This window comes from Crinia signifera, chromosome 8 (assembly GCF_055691185.1).
Source record: "Crinia signifera chromosome 8, ASM5569118v1, whole genome shotgun sequence".
In the NCBI taxonomy this organism is placed as follows: Eukaryota; Metazoa; Chordata; class Amphibia; order Anura; family Myobatrachidae; genus Crinia; species Crinia signifera.
In genome coordinates, this window is record NC_139224.1 from 54365057 (window position 1) to 54384697 (window position 19641).

Consider the following 19641-nt stretch of genomic DNA (forward strand, 5'->3'; position numbering starts at 1 on the left):
GTCCCCTGTGAGAGCCTTTTGTTTCCAAATACAATATATACATATTTCTTTCTCTCTATTTTTATTTAATAGATCCACCCCCAGACCCGGAGTTCCTGGACCTAGTTTTCCAGAAAAATAGTACTGCAGGCATGTGTCTGGGAAGCTTGATGAAAGCAATGGATCATATAAGCTACAGAACACTTGTGCTGTTTCCATCATGTTATAATTAGTCCTTTACCCTCACATGCAGTTATATTACTTACTTGAGGGGAAATGGATAGACCCCCAAGTGGATCCCCGTCCAAAATATCTGTGCCTGCATTGTACACGATCACATCTGAAGTAATTTCATTGAGTGCCCCTTTCACATGTGTTTCGACTTTTTCCAGATATTCTTTGTCTTCCGTACCCCAGTCTAGCTCAATCCTCCGTTTTATTGCTCCTATATAGTGTATAATGTACATGTTAGGTCAGAATTAACAGATTGTATTCTATCTTTAAGAGGCATACACATGGGGCGTGTTTCACCCCATTTCTAAGCAATCTGAATAAAAATAGAGCATTGAATGCCCTGTGTGTATAGCCCTGGGGGACGGCAATGCCCGGTCCCATGCGTCTTCATCACCTGCAGGGAAAGAAAGAGCTTGCACTGTCTCTCCTGCTAGATCATGGGGTTTTGCCTATAAGCCCCGCGCTGCACAGATCGCTCAGCACACATTGCAGTGTGCATCGTGGGTACCGCGATGTGTGTTGAGTGATCGTGCTTAAGCCCGTCGCTTGCCCTGTGTGTACGGGGCTTTACTCAGCATAACTACATGGCAAAGCACATGTATAATTTGCAACAGGCTTTTGAACCTCACAGCAGTCTTTACTTCACTGGTGCTGTGGTGCATAATTAATTCCTATAAGTATTTTTTTTTTCATCGTATAAATAGGTGTTTATTACAGGTGTAAATGTATTTACATAAGAAGAATAAATAAAAATACATACAGACACAAGCAAGCATTTATAACTAGATGTTGAGCAAGGAGCTGAATTGGGTGTGTTTGTTTTTGTGTGTGGTGTACGGTGTTTTTTTTTTTTCTTGTCCTTGATTTCTTTCTCCCTGTATTCCTACTACCTCTCTCGCTAGGGTGCCGGATGACTGCCAGACAGTCAGGATTCCGACGGTCAGTATTCAGACATTGGAATTCCAACTGTTTAAATACCTGACAGTCGAAATCCTGAAAGACAGTGGGCTATTCTCCCTTGTGGGGAGCTTCTTTGCGGTCACCCCCTGTCGGAGCACCGGCAGTCGTGATTCTGAAGTCGGGATACTGACAGTCGGGATCCCGATTGCGGGACCGACGTACCACACCCCTCTCACTATAGGCTCTCTGTATTGTCCCTCCCTCTCTCATTGCTACTCTATATCTCCATCTCTCTCTCTCTCTCCCTCTCTCTCTCTCCCTGTATTAAAATTCCCTCTCTCACTATAGGCTCTCTCCCTGTATTATCTCTAACTTTCTCATTGTTACTCCCTCTCTCTCTCCCTTTATTCCCACTATCTCTCTCACTATAGTCTATCTCTCCCTGTATTCCCTCAAAAAATGGCCGCCCCCATACAGCAGTCACTTTTTGAGGATGCTAGAGGAGGCGTCAGCCTCCTCTAGCATCCTCAAAAACGGTCTACTATTAGGGAGCGCCCATTTTTTGTGGGTCAGTTTCATTAAGCCTGCCAGGAGGAGAGAAGCACTTGACCGCAGACAAGAGATAAGAAGCATCTGCGGGTCCCGGGGGTAGCGGCAAACAGAGGGGGTAAGTAGCGGGGTTGGAGGCGGGGGGTTGGGGGCTTTATTTTAAGGGAGGGGGAGCGCAAAAATTTTCGTGGGGGGGGGGGGGGGGTGGTGCGCAAAAATAATTACGCCACTGTTCAAAACCCTCTCTCCCTGTATTCCCTCTTTTGCTAAATTGTCTCTCCCACTCTTGTATTATCTCTCACTCTCTTGCTGTATTCTCCCCCTCTCTCTCATATCTTATCTCAGATCAGTGTTTCGCAAAGGCAAAAATAGTTAACGAAACAGGGGATAGATGTACTAAGCCTTGGAAAGTGATAAAGTAGAAAAAGATTTCCAACAAATCAGCTCGCAATGGTCATTTTTCAAACGCAGGTCCGACTGTACTAAGGGGGAAATTTACCAATATGAAAAACCTAGTTTTTCGTATTAGTATTTTCCCTACGACTGCATACGACTGTTTCAGTCGTATGCAAAGTCGTGTTCCGGAGGGGAAATTACAAAGCAGTCATATACGACTGCTTTGTAACCCTCCGATGTCGTATTCATTCGTATTAGCTGGCCGTATATACGGCCAGCTAATACGAATTAGTGGAGGCAGTCTGCACGGATCAGTCAGATCCATGCAGGCTGCAGTGTGTAAAAGAAAAATAGAAAAAATAAATAAAAAAAAAACAGCGTGGGGTCCCCCCCACAGCTGTAACCAGCACCAGGCTGAAAGAGCCGGGGCCGGTAATTAAAAATCAGGGAACCCGACAAATAGGGGTTCCCCGATTTTTAACAACCAGGCTCCAGGTCCGGGGCTGGTTCCCAAAATACGGGGGACAAAATGACTAGGGGTCCCCCGTATTTTAAGAACCAGCCCCAGGCCAAACCAGCCAGCAGGGTAATGCCACAGCCGGGGGGAGACTTTTTATACAAGTCCCCCCGGCCAAAGCATTCAGCCCTACCGACCAGTCAGCCTGGCCAGGGGCCCTGGGGGAGTGGGGACCCCCCCCAATAAAGGGGTCCCCCCCTCCAGGACTTACCTGACCAGGCTGAAGCCTGGTGCTGTCCCCGGTGGCCCTGTGCGGTGGCCACTGGGCTGATCTTGGTGTAAAAAATAGAATAAACTATTGTTTTAAACTGTGGAACTATGAGTCCCAGCAAGCCTCCCCTGCAAGCTGGGACTTGGTGAACCACAAGTCCCAGCCTGCGGGGCATTAAAGGGCTCCTGATTGGCCGCTAGGCGGCTTCTGATTGGCCAGAATTCATTCTTAGTCCAGACGCCGAGGAGAAAGGATCTCTGCGGCTCTGACAGAGTCCCCCCGGCTGGTTGTTAAAAATCGGGGAACCCCTATTTGTTGGGTTCCCTGATTTTTAATTACCGGCCCGGGCTCCTTCAGCCTGGTGCTGGTTACAGCTGTGGGGGGGACCCCACGCTGTTTTTTTTATTTTTTTCTATTTTTTTACACTAAAGCCTGCACGGATCTGACTGATCCGTGCAGGCTTAAAGCAAATACGACAGGGAAAGCAAGGTGTATTTTCCTGTCGTATTTTCGTCAGAGCCGAATTTCCCATTAGGCACGTGAGGCACCGGCCTAGGGGCGGCACAAGTTTGGGGGCTGCACTTGGTGCCTGTGATAGTACTGTCAGCCCAAAATGTACCAATAACTGCAAAATATCCACTGTACTGTACTATATTTTCATCTTATATAGAGTGTAAATGGATAGGACATGCAGATACTGCCCCTATAAACTGTCCTACTTAGTAAACATTATTGTTGTGCCTAGGGGCGCCCTCCTCCCTAAATCCGCCCCTGATTTTCGTGCCTGTTTTACACCAATTAGCAGCCGTATTATCAATACGGCTGCTTAGTACATCAGGAACCACCATTCTTTTGAATGGTGTTTCCTGTCGTATCCTATCGATGGTGTAGACATTTGTATTTGTAAATACAAATACGAATGTCCCATCATTAGGAATACGAATTGTTGTATTTTCGGGATTGTAAATCCCGAAAATAGAAATGTGTAAAAAATAGGTGTATTTCTTCCTACGAATACACCTATTTTTTACGAATCCATTTTGGTAAATTTCACCCTCAGTATCAATGTGGTACATCCAATCACTTACCAGGTACATGCCAGCATTAATAAATCCACTATATACCTGGAAATGCAATTAAAATTGCAAAGTACAACTCTCCCGATAAGAGCCATTCTTTATGATCACTGGACTAACAGGTTTAGGGCCTTATTCTAGTTCACTCTTTCTGACAAAATCCTTCTTAGCTGTGTTACTGCCACTTTGCAATCGCCACAGAATGAACCCCATAGAAAGGATCAATTTTACCTTATAGTCAATCTCTGCTGGTGCTATATTAAGGGATATATTTACTAGCAGGTTACACAAGTAGAGATGTTGCCCATAGCAACCAATCAGATTCTACTTAATCATTTATCTACAGTAGCACCTTCTGGAAGATAATAGCTAGAATTTGGTTGTCTCCACTTCTGAAAGCCAGTTCATTGGTAAATATACCCCAGCAGGGTAGTTATCCGCCGACTCACATATGTGTTTTAGTTCTTGATGTACAATATATACATATTGCCATAATTACAGTTAGCAATTACACATTTTAATACAATGCAACTGGATTGTTATTGGCAATAAAACACTTTAATTCAGTGACCAATAGGGACTTTACATGGGCTATTGTATGTACTGTACATACGCTTTGCAACAGTATCTCCAGGATAAATATGCCGATTGTACACATCCATAATGTAGACCCTTTTATCATCCGTGAAATCTCTTTCATGTCCATTACCCTAAAGAAAAGAAAACATGTAGTATTAGGAAATTCCCTAAATAAATCACGCATCACACAGTGGCAGAATTCCCACTAGGTCCAGGGACACATCATGCTAGAGGTCGCACAGATGGCTGTCCCATCCCTCTTGCTGCATCTAACCTCCCTGTCACCCGCTGGCATCATCAAGTGTCATCATCAAGTGTGTATACACGCTGTGATCCAAATTCAGCCCCCGCCCCAATGGTCAGGGTTTGTGCATGCGCATTTCTAAACTTTTATGCGCACCTGCAGCCGCTTGGTGCGAGCGGCTGAGGCAAATTGCGCGGCAGGATGATAGCACCTAGCAGTGCGGTTGGGGGCATGGGGCAGTGATGACGGGCTGTGCTCATGGAAAAGCCCAGCGTTTCATGAGCATTATTTCCCATGTAAATGGGCCAGTGACGCAGGGACCGGGCAACTGCCGTCAGCTGCCCGTCCGCTTCCCGTACAGGGAGCTCACAGATGTAAGGTACCAGAGCGGTTACATCTGCGAGCGCCTGCAAAATCTTTGAGTGTCGGCAACCAGTGATCAAATGATTTTGTCCCCTGCATGGAAGGCTGCGAATGGATGTTTATGCTAAACATCCATTAGCAAGCATGCTGGGAAAACGGCATGCACGGGGGACGTCCGTTCATGCAGGCGGCGTTTAAATGACACGCAAATGTGCGAATTTCACAGCTTTGTGTGTCAACTAGAATAAGGTCTACAATGTTTTGTATTTGATCCTGCTGCTGGGGGGGGGGGGGATGCCATACCCCATATACTACCATCCGCTAGTATATAGGGACCTTTAAACACAAATACTATAGCGTGAAAACAGTAATTGCATAACATGGGGCCTGATTCAGAGATGATCAGTGATGTGTGAATGACTGCACATGTGAACGAATTGTAACGTTCATCTGTGAGCCTAAATAGTAACAAAAACAGTGAAAAGATATAATCAAAATCCCATGGCAATTTGACTGACAGGAAGTCAGCCTTTTCTGGCGTGCCAAGGCGTTTCAAGGGAGGTCTGTGATGTCAGTGCTGGCCTCACACAGCCTGTCTCTGTTGCTGAGTTCTGGAAGGGTCAGACTAGTGTAGGGTACACACCAGGACGACCCGCTCACGATGCACATTGTGAGCTGGTCGTCAGTGTCTTGTCCGACCCGCTCACGATGATGCGGAGCACACGGCTCACTCACGATGTGCACCGTGAGCGGTACCGATCTGATGACGACCCGCACCCAGCTGTATGGTCGTTTCCAGATCCTACCTGCTGCAGGTAGGATCTGAATAACGACCGACCCGCGGGGCCACGCATCCGATCGGAATCGGATCAGAACAGGACAGAAAAGGGCCCAAACACCACACAATCTACATCCAATCGGTCGGAATTGGATCTAGATTCAGGGCCGGCGCCACCACTAGGCAGCCTTAGGCATTTGCCTGGGGCGCCAGCCACTGGAGGGCGGCACTTGGGAGCAGGTCAGTGGCGTGGAGCAAGGTGAGTGGTGCCCGCACCTCTTCCCCCCCCGTAAAGCCAGTTAAGGCCCCACCAGCACTGCTCACCCACGCGACCGCTGACTTGCTGACTCCCCCCCCCTGCCCGCCCGTGCGCCGGAGCAAGTCACCTGCACTACCGCTGACTTGCTCCAGCGCCCGCACCCCCCTCCGCTGGGGCGCTGAGGTGCCTTGCACCGGCGCTGTCTAGATTGATGGGATCGGGCCCTAGTCGTCCTGGTGTGTACCCAGCATAAGGGTTCAAACTTCCCACACACTAATGCAACTTTTACGAGGAGAGAAGTCGCATACGATCCCCTTGAACCGCCTGGCAGCTTCCTGGGAGGCAGGATCACATGCGATATATTGTACGCAGTCTTTTTTGCTTATAATATGTTGCATGCAATCCTAGCAAGGGACTGTTGATTGGATCAGAATTGGAGCTGAAACACATGCGATTTGACACTTTTCATTCGATTTCTTGGCCCTATCCATCGGAATCAGATGAAATGTACCCAAATCACACTTGTGAATAAATTATGCCCATAGTTACCTTACAGTAAGAAAATTAGATTTTTGATATTACATTCTAACATTTTATCACCATGGTGATATTTATTAAATAACATGTATATATAGAAATATATCAGTACCTGATGGGCATCCAGATCTATTATGGTTGCCTTGGCTACACTTTCAACATGATCAAATAAAAACTACAAAAAGAAGACAATATACCTTATTAGTTTATTATACCACATACCTCTACTATCTAGAACTGTTCTTATCTATCATTTATATACATAATTTATTTATATAACTGTTGAAACTTTAGCTGTTAGCCTAATATAAATAATATAATAATATTAAAAAAAGAACAGAGACCCAAAAGTATGACATGGTTTTGTTATAATAGCTCTATAAAATATATTTTATTTAATATTAGTATTGTCGTGTTTTCAAATAGTGCTCCCTTAACTAATTGCATGGCATCTTCAAATGTATTGCAAACAGAGGCAGGTCGGCTTTACTTGTCATCTTCACATCTCAAGTGACAGCAAACTCAACTCAGCCCCTCTCATCTCCTCTCACCCCTGGTATGTACAGACTTGGTTGTCATGTGGGCAGTCTATGACCGCCGACATAACTTGTCCTCATACAGTAGCTCCCTACTTTCAGGATGGCCGAGAGGGGACACTCGAGCGTGTCCAAAATTTTGGGGCAGTGGTCTAACAGGAAGCAGGAAGGGGGCATGGCCTATACTCGGGAAGCTCTTGCGAGGCCATGCCCCATTTTTGCTGCTGTGGGTGCATGAATAGACACTGTGCCCCCCCTCCCAGGGACACTGCCGGCACCGGACGGGAACGTCCCCCAAAAACAGGCAGTTGGGAGGTACAGTATGATCTTCTGTGTGCACCCAAGAGGGCCTTGTTTTCAGCATTCTTGGATAAGTCCCTCTGTCCGGCCACATAAGTACTTGGTGGGAAAGTTATTTTACATAAAACACTATATACGAATATAGAATGTTCCAAACCTTTACAACACCCAAAAGTTTCTTACTGAGAAATGTTGACTTTTCAATGAAGTAATTTGTGTTTATATGCCATTCTTATGTTCAGTTATGTGGTGTAGGACAGGATACGCTTCTGTTTGTTCACATAAATTATGATTGGAAGCCACAAGCACTGGTTTTGCCTATAATATTGACAATAAATAATTTGAGTTGGTCCTGGACCACCAATCCAAGCCAACCCTGCAAGTGTCCCGAGGCACCCCAGGGTGCAACTGCACAGTTTGGGAACCGAACCAATGAATTAAATGATCAAATGATCTGATAGACATGCCCCCAGTGTAGCACAAGACACTATGGGCAGTATTCAATGAGGCTGATTCGCCTTGTTTTATGGCGATTTTGTTCTATTTTCGTGCTGTAAGGCGATTTTTTTGACTAAAACGGTGAATCACCCTATTCAATGACCAGATGGCGAATACATTTCAAGGTTTTTATCGCCATTATTCACCGAGTAGCAATCGCTATCTTTTTATGGTGAAGTGGAATGTGAACTTTTAAAATAAAGTGTTTTGTTTCTTACATTTGGTGTAAAAAAAACAGGAATTTTATTCTGAGGGGGGGCATGCTATTTTTATTCATGTGCTGTAAGCACATGAATATATATTTAATAAAAAAAAATATATATATATTTTTTTTTTGTACACAGAGCAGCCAGCAGGGGGCCGGGAGCCGAGCCGCTCATTAGATATTCATATATTCACTGCACCCGATCATTACATATGCACGATCGGGTGTAGTGAATACCCGGTCCCCTGCTGCCCCCCCCCCCCCCACAAACGTTCTGGGGCAGGCAGAATCTCCCTGCCTGCCGCCGTCCTCAGGCTCCCTGCGGCATCGCCGCAGGAGATAAAATTCGACGGTCAGGGGCAGTGAGCCCCTGACTCGTTGAATACTGGAGCCGGCGAGGCTCCGGAACGCGGCGGGCAGTGGCGAATGTGCAGCGAATCCTAAACAGGATTCACTGCACATCGTCAAAATTCTCATTGAATACTGCCCTATATATAAATATAATTAAAATGCTTTTAGATATATTTTTTACAAAATATCTTTAAAGATTAAAACAAAAAGAAATTAAACTATATCTGTTGTAATTTGTAATAAACATTTGTCAGTTAAGTGGATGATTGTACCTTTATAGCTAAGGTAATATCGGCATAAGCACAGAAGCCTCCGCCTTTATCACTGGAACAGTGATGAAATCCTCCGCCTTGAAATAAAACAAAAAATAGAAGGTTAATATAAGATGGTCCGTTTCCAGAACCAGAGAAGTATAACAACATGGTGTAAAAACAAACAGGCGGCCATTTTTGATTCAAATATGGGAGAGGTTTTTGTTGCTGCTGCAGCCAAAGTAATTTCTTTGTGGAGGCACACTTTTGATAGATCACAATCAATTGTTATATGAAGACATAACTTTTAATTATATCTTCTTAAATAGGGATTCTAGCAATTCAAACAACTTCCTTAAATAGGGATTCTACAAATATTAAAACATCACATCAATCATATCTCCGTGGAGCATAAACAAATGAATTCATCCACGCTCAGTACTTTAAGAGCGTATTTTGTGTGGTGCTGATATTAAATATTTAGGATATCAGAACTAAGTTATCAAATCACAATCCGATATACATTTCTTTATGATAGTTTTAGTTATTGCTCCAAAACCTGAACACATACTGTGTTTGTATATATATATATATATATATATATATATATATTTTTTTTTTTTTTTTTCACCTTGCATTCAGCCTTGACAAAGGGGCGTTTGGAGCCCCGAAACATTGTAGTTTGTCAGAGTACAGGCCTTTTTATCACTGGTAGATCATCTAATTTTTTTAATTATAAATAGCCATGCTTTCTAGAAGTATTGCATCTATGGCATTCATTTATCAATGAGTTTTTCATTGACAAATTCGTTTCCTGTTTTATTTAAGGGCTTTATTTATTTATGATAGGTTATAGAGCTGTTTAAGGCAGCGCTATACCTCTCAATGGGTCTAATTCAGTAAGCTTCACAGCTTCACAGGCAGTGGGTGACACGGAGAGGCAGAGGGTGTTAGATGGTGACTGGGGAGATAGTGGATGACAGAGAGGTGGAAAACATGGATGACTGGGGAGTCAGCAGGTGAGCAGAAGAGGCTGTGACAGTGGTAGGCAGGGGGTGACAGTGGGAGAGGCTGTGAGCAATGGAGACCCAGTTGGTGACTGGAAAATTAGTGGGTGACATACAGAGGTGGCTGGGAGGGTCAGAGTTTGACAAGGGAAGGCAGTAGATAGTAGATATAAGTAGATGGGTGATTGCAGAAGCAATGGATGATGGCAAGAGGCAGAGGGTGTTGGGTGGTGATTAGGAGACAGTAAGTGCTAGAGGTGGGTGAGTGGAAGAGGCAGATGGGTGACAGTGGGAGGCAGAGGGTGACAGGGTAAGAGTCTGTGGGTGTCAAAAAGGTTGTGGTTGATGGGGAGGTAAGTAGTGAAAGTTAGAGGTGGGTGGAAAAGACAGTGGGTGACAAGAAGAAGGCAGTGGGTAACAAGGAGATAGTGTAGGATGGGGGGAGGCAGAAGGTGACAGTTTGAAGCAGAGGGTGACTGGGGAGAGGCAGTGGATGACAATCTCACAGAGCCACAGCAGCAGGATTACAGCATGCTGCTGTGGCTGTGGACAGAGTGAGACTCCCTCCCAGGTCTGCAACGGCAAAGCAGCTACAGCAGGGGTGTCAAACTCAAATTCATTGGGGGCCGCATCAGCAGTTTGGTCACCCTCAAAGGGCCGCTGTATAATAATAATGCAATGACACCACAGGCTGCTCCCGCTGTATAATAATAATGCAATGACACCACAGGCTGCTCCCGCTGTATAATAATAATGCAATGACAGCACAGGCTGCTCCCGCTGTATAATATAACAATAGTAATGCCATGACACAAATTATTATACAGGGGGAGCAGCCTGTGGTGTCATTGCATTATTATTATACAGAGGGAGCAGCCTGTGGTGTCATGGCATTACTTTTATATTATACAGGGGGAGCAGCCTGTGGTGTCATGGCATTATTATTATACAGGGGGAGCAGCCTGTGGTGTCATGGCATAATGCCATGACACCACAGGCTGCTCCCCCTGTACAATAATAATGACACCACAGGCTGCTCCCCCTGTATAATATAAAAGTAATGCCATGACACCACCACCAGATATATTGTTTTTTTATGTAACTTACTGTATTTTATCCCTCAGGCTCCTTTACTGCTGCTGCGGCTCCAGTAATTTCAATTCCACTCTTTGCGCCGCGGCCTGTCCTGCTGCGGCCCCCCGACTCGGCCTGCCTTCCTTCCTCTCTGCAGACGCGTGGGTGGAAGGCGTCATCGTCATGACGTCCCCACCCAGCGTCTGCCACTGCCTCGATAAGAGGGAACAGGCTGCCGGGCCCTCCTCCTCGTAGCCGTGTAGGCCGGCGGCCATGTTCCTGTGGCCGCAGACATCTTAAAAGACCACAGGAACATGGCCGCCGGCAGTGCAAAAAAAAACTCTCAAAAAAGAGAATAAAAGGTGAAGGCTGGCGGCGGCTGCGCGGGCCACATGACGAGGTCTGTCGGGCCGGATTTGGCCCGCGGGCCTTGTGTTTGACACCCGTGAGCTACAGTATGGTGGATGACTTACTTACTTACTTCTGGTGCCGGGCCCACTTCACATCAGCAATTAATGACTGGCGTAGTCTGTGACTGTAATGGGCATGTTCTACAAAGGCTGGGGCAGTACTGTTCCTACTATAAACATGGCTGCGATCCTCATCCCACCAGCGCCACCTCCTCAGCTAGGCATGGCCATCAGAGGATTATCCATCGATGATCACTATCGATGGTAGTATTTATGGATAATCTTGATGGTGTAAACCCATTTGAAAGGGTACCATCGATGGGTCACCCCTGCTTTAGTGTTCAATGACATGTAGGCCAATTACAGCCTGTGGCGGGCTTCAGGGGTGGCAGGGGCAAAGCTAGCAATGTGACCTGACACTTGGAGATAGAAAAAATGATATAATAAAATCAGTAGCTCTGCATCATTATTGTCAGGAAACATCTGGTTACCATCCCATAGATGGTAAACGTAGTCACCATTGTCAATCAATGATTTCAAAATTATTGATGGTCAATGGCCATCCTTTCCCCTCAACACTCATCCATTCCCATTCACTCAGGAGGCAGAGAGGAGGAGCCGGGGAGAGACCTACAGTATGTCCAGAACACATCATCAGGGTTCACAGTACACTCCTCATACACCGGCTGCACCATCAGTGAAATAATTGCACAAACACATGGGAAAAGGCATATTATACATTTTGAAGCTCCAGTAATCATCCTATTTATCTTATGGTCTACTGCAGCCCCCACTTGGGTGGCAATATTCATAGAACCCCAAAGACCTGACTTTAAGTTTGTATACTTGCCAATATTTATCGCCCATCCTCTGTCAATGGCAAGTTTCCCAGCCTGAAAAAAAAGAACATACAGGTTCAATTGTCTGGCTGTCTAGCTTTATTTCTTTAGATCTTTCAGATTATGGGCCAGATTCTCTAAGCTTCAAAAGTGATAAAATGGAGAGTGATAAACAGCCAGCCAATCAGCTTCTGTCTGACATTTTTCAAACACAGTCTGTAACATGGCAGGTAGGAGCTGATTGGCTGGCTGTTTATCACTCTCCATTTTATCACTTTTGAAGCTTAGAGAATCTAGCCCTATAGCCTGTACTGTATGTATGCAACTTCATACAGTTATGCTGCTTTCAGACCGCATCTCTGGCTTTGACCCTGTATTTGGAAACGTTTCCAAAAACGGGTCTGCCAGATAAAACCCCTTTCACACCGCAGCACTTAAACGGTATATTACCGTTTAAGTGCCGATTTTTTGACACTGGCAGACCCGTTTTTGGAAACTTTCCAAATACAGGGTCAAAGCCAGTGCAGCCTTCAGCCCTCCCCTCCGTGCAGCTCCCCCCCCCTCGCGCGTGTCGACGCCCCCCGCGCATGTCGACGCCCCCGCGCATGTCGACGCCCCCCGCGCGTGTCGACCCCCCGTGTCGACTTACCCCGTGCCGGTACCTCCGTTGTGGATCCCGGCACTGCAGCTCAGTATGCTCGGAAAGCACTTATGAAAAAGTGTCTTCCAGAAAATGGCTGCCCCATAGGAAACCCAGTTTAAAAAAACTGTCTTTCGTATGGGGGCAGCCATTTTCTGAAAGACACTTTTTTCATAAGTGCTTTCCAAGCATACTGAGCTGCAGTGCCGGGAACCACAACGGAGATACCGGCACGGGGTAAGTCGACACGGGGGGGGGGGGGTGTCGACACGCGCGGGGGGCGTCGACACGCGCGCGGGGGCGTCGACACGCGCGGGGGGTGCTCCAGTGCTGTGAATACTTAATGAGCGCTCATTAAGTATTCCCTGTGCTGAATTTAGGACCCAGCTCATTGGCTGGGTCCTAAATACCGTTTCAGAACCGATTTTGAGCCTAAAATACCGGTTCTGAAACGGGTAGGACCCTGCATTTTAACCGGTTAGAAAAAACGTTTTTTTCTAACCGGTTAAGTGGTCCTGCACCTTTCAGACCGCACACATTACCGTTTTAAAACGGTAAAAAAACGGCAATATACCGTTTTTAAAGTGCGGTCTGAAAGGGGCATTACTACCAAGGCTCTCCCAGGATGATCAGCATGCTCAACATGCTGGTAACACTTCCATTTTCTGTTGCAAACAGCGGATACAAAGTTATTTGATCTTGTGTCTTGTTATTATTACAGCTTGCCTTTTTGGATACATAAATAGGGGTAAATTCACTAAGCTGAGAGTTGCTAAAAGTGTGAGATGTTCCCCCTAGCAACCAATCAGATTCTATTTAATATAATGTATAGCAAGGATGGGGAACCTTTGGCACTCCAGTTGTTGTTGAACTAAAAATACCAGCATGTCCTTCTACAATTTTGCTATTTGGCCATGCTAAAACTGTTGCAAAGCATGCTGGGATGTGTAGTTCAACAACAGCTGGAGGGACAAAGGTTCCCCATCCCTGCTCTAGAAGTTGCTAGATAAATGATATGTAGAATCTGATTGGTTACTGGGGGTCTGAAACTTTTAAAATCTCTCACCTTATTAAATTTATCCCGTAGGATTCCTTTTTGTTTTCTTTTTTTTTTTTTAAACACATTTTATTGGTTGGAACATGTCAGAGTACAAACAGATGAGATCTCGACGACACGGTACACATAGAGAAAAGATGCAAACAATATACAAGTCTGGTTTTCCGTGTTGTCCTGTTCCAATGAAAAGGGGAGAAGAATGGAGGAGAGAAAGAATTTAGGATTCCTTTTTGTTTTCACTTAATTTGTATCCATAAATGTGAATATAAAAACAGGTTTCCTGTGGGATTCCCGATTCTCGTCTCTGGGAGGTATCCCATTACCACTCATAAAACCTCAGGTGAAATGTAATAGGGTGACAGAATCAGAAAGTGAGAGATTTGGTAAGAAATCTCCAGTTTTTTTAAAGCGGCAATCATTTACCCTGCAAAACTAGTTTGAATATGCAGGGTAAATGACTGCCGCTTTAAAAAAAACCTGGAGATTTCTTACCAAATATCTCACTTTTTGATTCTCTCACCCTATTACATTTCACCCCTGGATTGGAACGCATCTAGTTTTACTAATGATGGTTCGCCAATATTTTTTTTTAAATCAGGCAATCCAAATAGATCTCCAGAAGAAAAAAAAAAAATTTGTCCAAAAAACAAACAGGTTTAGTGAAATCCCCCACTTTCGTTGAAAATGGGGCTGCTTTGGGGATTTTGATCAGCTTGCCTGGCTGCCGCATGCTCCAGCTTATCAGAATACCCCCCCTCCCAAATAAATTTCACAGTTAAGGCAGCTGAAGATCCACCATGCAGGCTTATTTCAGTGGATCTTGTGAAGACATTAGGTTCTAGCAGTTCAGCAGGCCATGCGTTATATAATTTAACCTATACAGAATATAGAATATGTTTTGGTTCAGTGCTGCGCTCTGCCCTTTTTTTATGGTTGAAATATAGGAATAAATGAAGAATAAATCGTGGGTGTTATTTAAATAAAAATAAGCTTTACTGATAGTAATAGAAATAAATAACCAGTGTCTGTGAACACTGCTAATGATCAATCCAATGATTCAATTAATCAATCAATCAGGGATTGGAAAGACAAAAAAAAACAAAACAAAAACAAAAAAACGAAAATAAATGAATAAATAAATCAAATATGAGTCAAGAACTCGGTATTTACACGGAGTTCATTTTCTGTAGTGTCCTGTTTGCAAATTCTGTGTGTTCTCCGCACAACACAGAACAAGAAAGGCTAAACAAAAATAATAATAAACCAAAAAAAAAAAAAAAAAAAAAGTACTGAATAATGAGGTGCATGTACGATACCAGTGGCTAAATTGAGCTGGGTTGCTCCTGGCTCAACTCTGCTGATGTCAATAATGTCTCACAAGTCTCAGTGTGTCAAAAAACGGCGTCCCGTTAGATGACAATATCTGGGGGTGTGTGCGCACAGTTCTTAACGGTGAATCTTCAGGTACCTCTGGTGGTCAGTGGCGCCCGGTTTTCGGGGGAAAGTAGTTGCCTGACGTTTTTTGACACACTGAGACTTGTGAGACATTATTGACATCAGCAGAGTTGAGCCAGGAGCAACCCAGCTCAATTTAGCCACTGGTATCATACATGCACCTCATTATTCAGTACTTTGGTTTTGTTTTTTTGGTTTTGTATTTTGGTTTTTGTTTTGGTTTATTATTATTTTTGTTTAGCCTTTCTTGTTCTGTGTTGTGCGGAGAACACACAGAATTTGCAAACAGGACACTACAGAAAATGAACTCCGTGTAAATACCGAGTTCTTGACTCATACCCCTTTCACATCGCCGACACGTTTTAAAAACCGGTATTTTAAAACGGTAATTAAAACGGGTCAGAGCCTTAACATTGCCGCAGATTACCGTTTTAAATACCGGTTAAGTCTCATTCAACATAGCAGTGAAACCGTTTCAACCCGAACACGTTTCAAGCCAGAGTGTCAACATTGCCTGTCATTTTAAAGGGGACAGCCTATCACTGCTCTGTAGCTTGTGTTGTTTGCCTGAAATACAGTTTCAGACACATTGTACACATTCACATTGCTCAAAAAACGGCAAGGTACCGTGTAGGACTCTGCTTTTTACACGGTTCGAAATACCAGTTAACTTTAAACGGTAAATCGGCTCTGGTGCATTCACAGTGCAGGCTTAAACGTTTTAAAATGACAAAAAATTTACCGTTTTAAAAGTGCGATGTGAAAGGGGTATCATATTTGATTTATTTATTCATTTATTTTTGTTTTTTTGTTTTTGTTTTGGTTTATTTGTCTTTCCAATCCCTGATCGATTGATTAATTGAATCATTGGATTGATCATTAGCAGTGTTCACAGACACTGGTTATTTATTTCTATTACTATCAGTAAAGCTTATTTTTATTTAAATAACACCCACGTTTTATTCTTCATTTATTCCTATATTTCAACCATAAAAAAAGGGCAGAGCGCAGCACTGAACCAAAACGTATTCTATAGTCAAACTCAGCGGATTAGTCATCCGTAAGTGCGGCAGCTAGCCCTAGGATTCGGTGCGCAGGTACAACCCCCGATAAATACTGCAAACCTATACAGAATGTTAGCAGGATAGTTTCAAGGAAACATTTTGTGTACATACCATTATAGTGCCCCCTGTCTGAGTCCTCAGGGGCTTTAAAACTCTTCTTTGTACTAAGAAGTTTGGGAGCAGGAAGAGTGGTGGGATCTCTGTTATTGTGGCCACCACATACGACCACTAAAATTACAAATACAAATACATTTTTTAACAGTAACATTTTACATAAGGGATTACTATAGATGCATATTGCTATTTAATTCTGTTCATTAAGCATAGTGAAGCTACACAATTATTGGTCTAAATAGTTCCCCCCACAGACTCCTTCATCAATAAAGTAAGTACATTGCACTCAATTTATCCACAACATACCCTAAACACTATTGGGGAAATTTACTAACACAAATACGCCTACAATAGGTGTGTTCCTATAAGCAAAATACACCTATTTTAGGAATATTCTTATTTTTGGCATTTACTATGCCAAAAATACCAATAATCCTATTCGTATTCATGGCACATTCATATTTGTATTCACGAATACGAATGTATACGCCATCAAATGAATATGACTAGGAATCACCATTCATTAGTATGGTGATTCCTAATTTACTAAGCTAAAATACAACCACTAATTAGTGGGATACGGCTACCTCATTTTACAGGCGTATTTGGCAGAAGCCTGCATTTTTCATCCTGAGCATGGATCCTGGGGAAGTGGGGACCCCCCCCAATGAATAGGTCCCCCCCCTCCAGAATTTACCTGCCCAGGCTGAAGCCTGGGGCTGTCCCCGGTGCCCCTGGGCAGTGGGCACTGGGCTGATAATAGTGTAAAAAATAGATTAAACTATTGTGTATTGCTGTGGAGCTATTAGTCCCAGCAAGCGCAGGGACTTGGAGACCCACAAGTCTGAGCACGCGGGGCGTTAAAGGGCCCGCTGGAACAGTACAACAGTACAAATAGTGAAATAAACACACACACAATTAAAGTATAACTTTATTACATACAGAGCCCATACATACTGATACTTAGCTACCTTGACAATTAGGTAGGTATCTGTCTGTCCGCTTGTCCTGTAGTAATCCATATGGGTACCATACTCACCAGGGTCCTCCAGCGTAGATCACGTCCTCTTGGGTCCATTTAGGCATCCCGGCAGGTCACGAACCCAGAACAAACTGAGCAGAGCCACAGAAAGCTTTGCTTATTTTCTACGGCTACACCCCTCGAATAAAGCTACTGGCCACCTAGCAGCCAATCAGGAGTCGCTAGGCGGCCAATAATGCTAATTGGGGGGTGGAACCACAGAAAGTAAACAAAGCTTTCTTCTGCTCTACTCAGTTCGTTCTGAGTTCGCGACTTGTTGGTTTGTTTTTTTGCCTAGTCCCCAGGATGACTACATGGACCCAAGAGGACGTGATCTATGCCAGAGGACCCTGGTGAGTATGGTTTCCTTCCACAGGTACCCTATATGGATTACTACAGGACCAGTGGACGGACAGTTACCTACCTACATGTCATGAATGGGATCTGTATGTAATAAAGTTTTACTTTCATTGTGTGTGTGTGTTTATTTCACTATTTGTACTGTTGTGGAACAAGAAGTTCCAGCGGGCTCTTTAATACCCCACATGCTGGGACTTGTGGTTATTCAAGTCCCTGCATGGGACTCATAGTTTCACAGCAATACACAATAGTTTATTCTATTTTTTTACAATACCATCAGCCCAGTTCCCACCGCCATGGTGCACCGGGGACAGCCCTTGGCTTCAGCTCCAGATGTCAGCTGCCCGCCATGTTCCCCTCCAGAACATATGCAAAGTGTGGGTACTTGTTTCCTAGCACGGTGCCCATCGCATCGCATACTATAAGGCATACAATGGTATTTGATGCGATGCAACGCGATGGCCCCCGATGTCATACAATGTTAAAATTGTATACCATTGTATATGGCATACAATGCCATACAATGCGATGGTATACGATTTAAAATTGTATAAGCACCCTAATGGGTGCTTTCAATGTTAAATGGCCCCCCTATAAGATTAATAATTGTATAAGCACCGTAATGGTTGCTTACAATGTTAAAAGCACCCCCACGACACCCCACTATCAACGCCAACCCGAAGCGTGGCGAGCGTAGCGCGCCCGCGAGGGGCGGCGGTACGCGTCCTCCGACCTTTTCATCCCCCCACTATCCACGTCAGCGTGGAGTTGATTTTAGATAGTGTGGCGAGCGCAGCGAGCCACCGAGCCCGAAGCGTGGCGACGCGGAATACATGTGAAGTAATACGCATCCGCTCGCCACGTTTCGGGCTCGATGGCTCGCTGCGCTCGCCACACTATAAAAAATAAACTCCACGCCGACGTGGATAGTGGGGGTATGAAAAGGTCGGAGCACGCGGACCGCCGACCCACGCTGGCTCGCTGCGCTTGCCACGCTTTGGGTTGGCGTTGATATTGGGGGTGGCGTGGGGGTGTATTTCACATTATAATCACCCATTAGGGTGCTTATACAATTTAAAATCGTATAGGGGCTTATACAATTTTTAATCACATGCAATGAGATGCCATACAATGTAATATCGTGGGCGCCGTGCTAGGAAACAAGTACCAAAGTGTGTTCTGGAGGGGAACATGTGTCTTTTTCATGCACCTTCCACATTATTCGATGGTCAGCGACCATCGAATGATGTGGGTTTGGCCCCGTAGGCTGTGAATGGATGTTTATGCAAAACATCCATTCGCAGCCATGTGGGCACACTCGCCCTGTGAAGGGGGGCAGCGGCCTGTGAGAGTTGTGGGTGGGTTTAAAAAGACAGCGCTGCATGTCAACTAGAATAACCTCCTATATACAGCATATACATTGGACACAGGCACGACTCCAGCAAGTTAGCCTGCGTTTTTAAAGCAACAATAATTTAAAGGGCAATACCATATATATATATATATATATATATATATATATATATATGCAACAGTTTGTATAGGGAATGGTGCGCTGACACCTGCAGTTCCACAAATCAGCTTGCTCCACAAGCTCACAACCATACACTAGTCCTTCCAATGATTTTTAGGACAGCTGCTCCCCGGTGCCAGAGCCTGATCCCAACGGCTCACAAATAGAGTATTTCTGGAAAAAGAGGAAGACACAGGGGGCGCCTATGGTGTATTACCGTTTTAATCTTTAAAAAACAGCTGACTCAATAGACATAAAATAACGGGGTATAATGCCCGTACCAAATAATTCGTCCGCTGTGGACTGAACTACCACATGATTTCA

At 44.5% G+C, this 19641-nt stretch overlaps 1 protein-coding gene across 1 annotated transcript in view; it reads right to left on the reverse strand.

The window, feature by feature from the left end:
- Positions 1-19641, reverse strand: part of HDAC11 (histone deacetylase 11) — a 64924-nt gene that overhangs the window by 14417 nt on the left and 30866 nt on the right. Inside the window, exons 4-9 of the mRNA XM_083156419.1 lie at positions 16421-16537; positions 12105-12147; positions 8785-8861; positions 6735-6797; positions 4476-4572; positions 246-424 (exon numbers count right to left, since the gene is read on the reverse strand). Of these exons, the coding sequence (XP_083012545.1) occupies positions 246-424; positions 4476-4572; positions 6735-6797; positions 8785-8861; positions 12105-12147; positions 16421-16537 (576 nt within the window). The remainder of the gene's footprint in view (positions 1-245; positions 425-4475; positions 4573-6734; positions 6798-8784; positions 8862-12104; positions 12148-16420; positions 16538-19641) is intronic.